Genomic DNA, 9,021 nt, shown 5'->3' with positions numbered 1-9,021 from the left:
AGATGATATGAAACTCTTTAAAAATCCTAAAAACAAAAAAATTAGGTGGGCGAAGAACTGGCCCCTTTTAGAATCCCTTGGCAAAGCATATGCATACTCCCTTACCCGGTTTCTAATACCTGCATAACAAATTTATGGAAGAACACATTTTATCTAAGAATCTTCACATAGCCTCTTATCTGATCTTCATAGCAAAATCAGACAAAGCCAGAAAAGGTTCTATTCCCTCTTTGACAGTTGAGAAAACATATATGCAAGGGAATTATTTGCCTAAAGTCACAGAGCTAATAATATCTAATGTACAATTCTGTTTTCCTTTACCTTTCCTTAACCTCTGTGCTTACTGACTGAAAACTCACATAGCTTCTAGGTTCTATCTATTATCTATCTGTCTATCTATCTATCTATCTATCTATCTATCATCTCTCTATCTATATCTGTTACTAATAGCCAGATATTTTTATGATTTCAATTTTTTAATGTTTATTTACTTGAGAGAGAGAGAGAGAGAGGAGAGAGAGAGAGCACAAGTGGAGAAGAGGCAGACAGAGAGGCAGAGAGAAAATCCCAAGCAGGCTCTATGCTCAGCATGGAGACTGAGGTGGGGCTTGATCTCACCAACTATGGGATCATGACCTGAGAAAAAATCAAGAGTTGGACACTTAACCAACTGAGCCACCCAGGTGCCCCAATAGCCAACTCTTGAACACAGCTGCTACATTCGTTAAGCAACTGCTTCATTATTGACTGTATATGCATTACCTCGTTTAAATACCACAACCACTTTGATACTATGTTCTCTGAATTCTACATCAGAAGAAATGATAGGACACACTGGTAGGGTCACCTCTATTACCTCTATCATTAGCAATCACTTACAGTCAGAGGAGAAGTGATTCTGATGTGACTTTGTCCATAACAACTGGTATAGTATTATCCGTTTATAGAATGGAGATGAATATTTTATGTTGCGGAAACCACAGTAGTTAAACCACTACATCGTGTTTGTTAACTGCTTCATATAATTCTTAGTTATAGAGAGGAGTCCAATGAAGAATGGCAATGTATTCTATAGAATCAGTCATCTGAAGTCACCCATGGTCACTGGGCTCTGGCATTTCTCACTGGCTAAACATGTTTCAGTTACAAAAAGTGAAACCCTCAATGGGTTGATTGTTTCCCTTTGCATTAGGGAAATTCACTGGGGTGGGGGGGCAGTTATTATTCTTTACGGTGCCATTCATTTACATTCCCATAAGAGTCCCCAGGGTTTTTGTGACGGGTGTTTGTTATGCTGGAGGTGCAGCACAGCCAATGGTGCAGGAAAGAAGATGAACTTTTTGAATGCTGCTATTATTTATTTCAAGTAGACAGGCAAGCCTTTCTCTCAGACGTAGTCCTGTAGTTAACCTTAGACTGTGTATTTTCTTGTAAAGAGATGAAACAATTCCAGGCAATGGCTAGGAGGGAGCTTCCAGCAATTCCGACACCCGAATCTTTCAGTTGGAAAGTTGTTGAAGGCTGTTAAACATGTTAAATCAAGCATATTTTGCAAAATTTAGAAAAAGGACGAAGAGTTCGCATCACTTATAATGTGGGAAACTTTTCTCTAGATTTGCTTCTCGTCTTAACTTTCTTATCTTTTAGTTAATTTTCCTCTTACAGCAGGATTGGAGGACTGAGCTACTGAATGCTGCTCCTTGCCTCCAGTCTCTCCAGAAATGATTTCTGTTTCTGTTCTGAATAACAAAAGATTTCCTTATGTATTTTCTCTATGGAGCATGATATAATGCGATGGTTTCCCAAACTTCAGGGTACATAAAAGTCCCTTGGATCCTCTGATCACAATGCACCTTCCTGGACCTCAACCTCGTATTCAGAATCAGGTGCTCAGAACTGGTACTCTTACGCTTGGGTTGAGAAACCATAGCCAACAAGCCAAATCTAGCCTGATGCTTGTTTCGTTAAGTAAAGTTATACTGAAACACAAGTTCCAAGTTGGTTCGTTGACAGGTTGTTTATGGTTCATTTTTACTACAAAGCAGAGTTGAATACTTATGCCATTGACCTTATAGATTGCAAAGCCCCTGGTCTAAAATCCTGAAATACGTTTGTATTCAATCAAACGTATTGATATACGTTTGTATTTCAGGCTCTTATACTAAATATCATCAAATCCTACCACTATCGAAGATGAAATGTTACATCTCAGAGGTATTTATGCCCACTGGGTTTTCACATTCTTCCAACAAAGCTTCCCTTGCCATGAACCCTGACCTAAATGGACTGAAGTGAGCATAAAGGCAGTGTCCCCTCATATTATGATACTAAGGTAACTGAGTAGGTGTGCCTGTGTACATATTGTATACCACCTCTCCAGCCTCTCAACCTCCCCACCTCTCCAATTCTAATTCAAAAGAATGGTTTATCTCTGAAGTAGCTAATTGTTTCTAGACCTATCCCAAAAAAAAAAGGAAAAGAATTCTAGAACATGTAGTTGACTAATGCTGTGTTCATCTCCTAGAGTGGTCTTGATACTTAGATATTGCAAAGCTGGGACAGTGCACATAGTTCAGCCTGCAAACATTTATACATGTTATAAAATTACCTGTCTGTGATGACTACATATTGTTGATCATTCTAATGATTACCATAATTTATCAACATTTTAAATCATTTAGCTTAAATGTCCTCCCTGACCTCCAAGTATATCAACCTTTAAGTTACAATTTCAAACCCCATCCACTGTCCACTGCTTGCCTTACAAGCATCATAAATGTCAAAAGATTATTTGAAGAATAATAAGCAAAACCTACCAAAATTTGATGAAATGTTTAAACCTACAAATGCAAGACATGTGATGAACTCTACATAGGAAAAAACAAGAGTACAGGGAGACACATTATAATCAAATGGCTGAAAACAAAGAAATATTTTGAAAGTCACAAGAGAGGAACCTGTCATATACAAGAGAATGTCGGTAAGATTATTAGCTGATATCTCATGAGACATAAGAAGGCAGTGGGATGATCTATTTAAAGCACCAAAGAGAAAAATCCCAGAAAACAAAAAAATTCTATATCCATCAAAGCCACCCTTCAAAGTTGAGGGAAAAACAAAATATTCCAGGATAAACAACAAACTGAGGGAGTTTATTACCAATAGATCTGTCTTATGAGAAACAAGAGAAAAATCTTTTCGTTTGTAGTGAGAAGATACTAGACAATAACTCCAAGACATATGAAGATATAAACTCTCCAGTAAAAGTAAATACATACACAAATATAAAACTCAATGTTATTGTTGTTATGCTATTACATTAGTCTTATATAGCATATCGTATTAAGGTAATTAATATTTCATTAATACTTTTTATTTTCTACAGGATTTAAAAGACAAATGCATGAAAACGTTTATATATCTGTGATATTAAGCACATGATGTATGAAGATATAATGTGTCACATCAGTAACAAAAAACAAGGGAGGTTGGGAAATGGAGCTGTACAGAAGGGGAGTTTTTATATGAGGTTACACTTAAGTTAGCATCGATTCAAATTAGACAGTTTTAACTTTAGGGTGCTATATGTAATCCCCATGGCAACTGGAAAGAAAATATCTATAGAATATTCATGAAAAGAGATGAGAAGGGAATGTAAATGTATCACTACAGGACGTCAGCAAAATAGTGGACCAGGAAGCCCCAGGCCCTCTTTTCTCCATGCAAATACCAAACAAACAACATAAAGACCAAAGTAACTTTGTGGGAACACTAGCTATCAGTCAAGACACTGCAGCGCTTAAGTGATTGCCGAAATGTGACAAAGTCACTTTCAACATGGTTGGAAACTTTTGGCATTTTTGCTGTCTTCGGTCTCTCTCCATTCCCAGAAAAATGTGGCATGGCCACAGTCCCTGGCTCCTTCCTCAGGACGGAAATACAGAAATGAAACTTGCTTGCACATTCTGGCTTATTTAAGAACTGCCCAAGAGACTGGCTTCTCTCTCTCCTAACTTGGAGCACAGATGAGAATGGTGGCAGTTTGAATACCAGGATAAAGGCCACTAAAAACAAAGAAAGGCACTGAGGTATAAGAGACATGCAGGGAGACTGCATATTCATGCTTGCCTGGGGCAACAGAGTATAAGAAGAGGGATACAACAGAACACTTGAGGTTCTGAGAAGAAACAAAGGTAATAAATACTCTTAGGAAAATAAAGAGGTTTAAAAATAGCCATGTATACTAGAGAACAGTGGAGGGTGGGGGCGGGAGGGAAACAATGCATGCACAGATTCAGGGAAGATACATTCCGCACTACCCTTTGAAAGGATCCTGCACATTTATGACAGGCTGATTTGCGAAGGCCAGACTGCAAAGTTTGAGAAAAGTTGTTTTTCAAATGCCCAATTTTATACAAAATGTTGTAAGACTTACAAAGAAACAGGGAAATAACACCCACTTTTATAAACAAAATAAATCAGGAACTGACCCTAAGAAAATTCAACCTTCTGACTTACTTAATAAAGAATTTGAAAAACTTTCTTTAATATGCTTAGTAAGCTAAAAGAGAATAGAAACCGAACATATTAAAAATATACATATTAACAAAAAAAATATAAGCAAAGAGATTGAAATTATTATTTTCTTTAATTTTTTTAAAAGTTTATTTATTTTTGAGAGACAGAGACAGAGTGCGCGCAGAGAGGCAGAGAGAGAGAGGGAGACGCAGATCTGATGCAGGCTCCAGGCTCTGAGCCATCAACACAGAGCGTAATGTGGGGCTCAAACTCACAAACCATGAAATCATAACCTGAGCCGAAGTCAGACACTCAAGGAACTGAGCCTCCAAGGAACCCCAAAATCATTTTTTAAAGCACCAAACCAAAATTCTGAAGATGAAAAGTATAATAACTAAATTGAAAAAAATCATTAGAGGGGTTCAACAGCAGACTTAGAACACTTAGAATAACAAGTTGGGGATTGAGATCAGATCATTTGAAATCACTCAATCTGAGGAGCAATAGGAAAAAAAAAGTGAACAGAACTAAGGGACATATATGGCACCATCAAGTTGACCTTCATATGTGTATATGAGTGTTGGAAGGAAAGAGCATGAAAAGGGCAGAGACCTCACTTGAAAAAATCATGGCTGAAAAATTTCCAAATTTGAAGAGACAAATACAAAAGTACAAATACCAGAAGCTAACAAAATGAAGGGAAGGAAAAAAACACAGAGACTCACACTGAGACACATTGTAATCTAAATTGTCCGAAGTCAAAGTAGGGAAAGACGTGACTTGTCATATACAAAGGAAGCTCTACACTGTAATATGTTGACTTCTCAGCAGAGATCTTGCAGGTAGACTGTAGTAGGATGGAGTATTTATAGGACTGAAAGGAAATGGTAACAAAACCAATAGTTCCATATTTAGCAAAAGTGTCCTTCAAAATGATGGATAACTTAAGGCTTCCAGGGTAAATAAAATCTGAGATAGTTCATTACCAGTTTCCATTAAAGAGAGTTCTTGAGGTTGAAAAAAAGAGAGAGTAGACAGTACCTAGATACTGTACGAAAATATAAAGGTCTCTGATAAAGGTAAATATATGAACCAATGTAAAAAGTGTATTGCTATACATTTCTTTTTAACTACACTTTTTTCATTCTCTCATAGAATTTCAAAGACAAACGTATACTAAATCATGTTAGATCTATATTAATGGGTACACGGTATATAAAGATGTATCTTGTGACATAAATAACAAAAAGTGGGAAGAAGCAGGAGTGTAAAAAGGTAAAGTTTTTAATGTGATTGAAATTAAGTTGTTATCAATTAAAATAGATTGCTACAACTTTAGGATGTTTTATGCAACCCCTTGGTGATCACAAAGAAAAATATATAGAATATATCACAGAAAATAATCTGAATACAGAGAAGGCAAAACTAGAAGAGAACAGGGACAAAAAAATCTATATATACATCATAAATAAAACAAAAAACAAAAGAGCAAGTCCTTCCCTATCATCAATTACTTTAAATTTAAGCAGATTAAACTCCCCAATTAATGGATATAGATTAGCAGAATGAATACATAAAACACAGTATGCACTATATAATATCTATAAGAAACTCACTTTTGATCTAAGGAAAAACATGGATTGAATATAAAATGATGGAAAAAAAGATATTCCATGAATGTTGTGACCAAACAAAAATAGGAGTAGCTATATTAATATTTGAAAATGAAATTGAATAAAATCCTTTATAAATCACAAATTTGGTTATTACATAATGATGAAAGTGTAAATACTTCAAAAGACACAACAATTGCAAACACATGTGCATCAAACACCAGAGCTCCTATATATCTGAGACGAACATTGGCACACGTTTAAGTGGAAACAGGAAGTTCTACAATAATGGTGGAAGACTCCTAATCCTGCTTTAAATAATGGAAAGAACAACCACAGGAGTTCGAAAAAGATAGGGAGGACATCAATGACATTATGAATAAGCTGGACCCAAAAGACATTTTTCTGTGTGTCCAAAATCTGTTTATTGGGATAGCTTCCCACCCATTTTGACTTAGGGCACTTTTAGTGCTGCTTCCATCTGAAGGACCATCCTTCTCTCAGCCTTCCTTTTCCTCCTGTAGGCTGGCAAAGGACAGTGGAACAGCCCACACACAAAGCTACCATGTGTGCCTGGCTAAAGACGGTGATGATTTTGCATTTCATGTCCATGAAGTAAGGGTTAGGGTTCCACACCAGGCGTTTCTTCTTATGTTTCCTCTTCTCGTCCTCTGGGGATGGGTGGAGGAGGTACTTCACAAGCGACATGTTCTTGTGGGGAGGTCATCACTGCCAGAAGTCCTGGACATAAAAGACATTTAGAGAACACTGCATGTGATGGCAGTGGATTAAACAGTTTTCTCAAATAACATGGAATATCCTGTATGATAGACCATACGTGTAGTCGCAAAACAATTCTTAATAATTTACAAACTTTGAAATAAAACCAAGTATCTTTCTAATCAAAATGGAATTAAATTAAAAATTGATAGCAGAAGGAAAAACTGAAGGTCTGAACAGATTCGGAAATTAAACAATATACCCTTAAACAATGGTTCCGAGAAGACATCATAAGGAATTTAGAAAATGAGAAAAATGAATATGAAAGCTCAATGTAATAAAATTTATGGGATGCAATGAAAATCAGTTCTGATAAGGGGCATGTATAGCTATGAGTGCTTGTATTAAAAAAGAACAAAGATATTGAAACCAACAACCTAAATGTTTATCTTAAGAAACTAGAAAATAAGAATGTACTATATCTGAGATTAGCAAAAAGAATACAAAATACTGATAGCAGAGATAACCAGAATAGAGATTAGAAATATAAATAAAACTAAGAGTTAGTTTTTCAGAAAGATTGACAAAATTAATAACCCATCAGCTGCACTAAAAAAGAAACAGAGAAGATTTAAATAAATTAAAAAATTGTCAGAATACTATGAACAACTGTATACTGAAAAATTAGAAAATCTAAATTAAACGGATACATTCTGGGCAAAGTGCAACCTATCAAGACTGAATCCTGAAGAAATAGAAAGTATGACACACCTAAAACTAGTAAGGAATTGAATCAGTAAGCAAAACCCCCAAATAATAAAAAGCTGAAAACCAGCAGTCATTACTGGTAAATTCTACCAAACATTAAAAAGAAAATAAACAGCAATATTCTTCAAATTCTTGCAAAAAAAAAAAATGAGGAAGAGGGAACACTTCTAAACTAACTCTATGAGGTCAGCATTTGCCTGATACTAAAGCAGGACAAAACACTATTAGAAAGTAGAACTATAGACCATTATCTCTGATGCATATTGATGTAAAAATCCTGAAGTAAATACTAGTAAAGATAATCTAATAGAACTTAAAAGGGCCGTATACCACAACCTAATGTGATTCATTCTCGTAATGCAAGGATGGTTCAACATATGAAAATCAATCGATGCAAAAATTACATTAACAAAATGAAGAATAAAATCACATGTGATTATCTCACTGATGTAATAAAAGCATCTGAAAAAAATTCAATAATCTTTCATGAAGAAAGCAGTAAAATGAACAGTTATATATATCTATATCTATATCTATATATCTACATATCTATATATATGTATATATATATAAAGACACCAGAATGTTTTAATGGTCATATATTAAAAGTTCACAACTCATCTCAGACTCGATGCAAAACTGATAATTTTTCCTCTCTTAGCAAAATAAGACAAAGATACTCACTTTCACAATTTTGAGTCAACATTTTCTAGCTAGAGAGTCCTAGCTAGAAAAAAAGGCAAGGAAAAAAAAAGTAAAAATGAATCCATGTTGGAAAAGAAGTAAAATTGTCTCCTTTCACAAATGGCATGATCTTATATGTATAAAACACTAATTAGTGCACAAAATAATGTCAGATGTAATAAAAAGTGCAGTCAAGCTTGAAGATATAAAATCAGTACACAAAGACTAGTCATATTTCTGTATAATAACAATGTGCCACTTGAAAACTAATTAAGGAAACAATTACATTTAATATAGATCCACAAAGCATTAAATACTTAGAAATAAACTTAACCAAGGAGATGAAAAGTTATATGCAGAAAACTAAAAACATGTTGTTGGAATAAATCAAAGAAGATGCAAATTAATGGAAAAACATCCCATGTATATGGAATGGAAAACTTAATAGCGGTATGATGGCACTAGTATCCAATACAATCTCTGTCAAATACAATCCATATCAAAATCCCTATGATGTTTTCAATACAATCCCTATTGAAATTCCAAGATGTTTTTCCCCAGATGTGGAAAAATCCATTTCATCCAACAAGGGACACTGAATAGCCAAACTATCTTGAAAAAGAGAAACAAAGTTGGAGATCTCACTTTTTTTAACTTCAGAACTTATTACAAAGCTACAGTAATAAAAATAGTGTGGTATTGGCTTGGAGACAGGTGA

The 9,021-nt window shown here is 35.0% G+C and overlaps 1 protein-coding gene across 1 annotated transcript; it reads right to left on the bottom strand.

The window, feature by feature from the left end:
* Positions 1-6,596: 6,596 nt before the first annotated feature.
* Positions 6,597-6,839, bottom strand: LOC115522453 (40S ribosomal protein S27-like). Its single transcript, XM_030328338.1, has one exon. The coding sequence runs from the start codon at positions 6,837-6,839 to the stop codon at positions 6,597-6,599; it is 243 nt and encodes an 80-aa protein (XP_030184198.1).
* Between the last annotated feature and the right edge of the window lie 2,182 nt (positions 6,840-9,021).

Source organism: Lynx canadensis, chromosome C1 (genome assembly GCF_007474595.2).
Source record: "Lynx canadensis isolate LIC74 chromosome C1, mLynCan4.pri.v2, whole genome shotgun sequence".
In the NCBI taxonomy this organism is placed as follows: domain Eukaryota; kingdom Metazoa; phylum Chordata; class Mammalia; order Carnivora; family Felidae; genus Lynx; species Lynx canadensis.
This window is presented reverse-complemented; position numbering and strand designations above follow the sequence as displayed.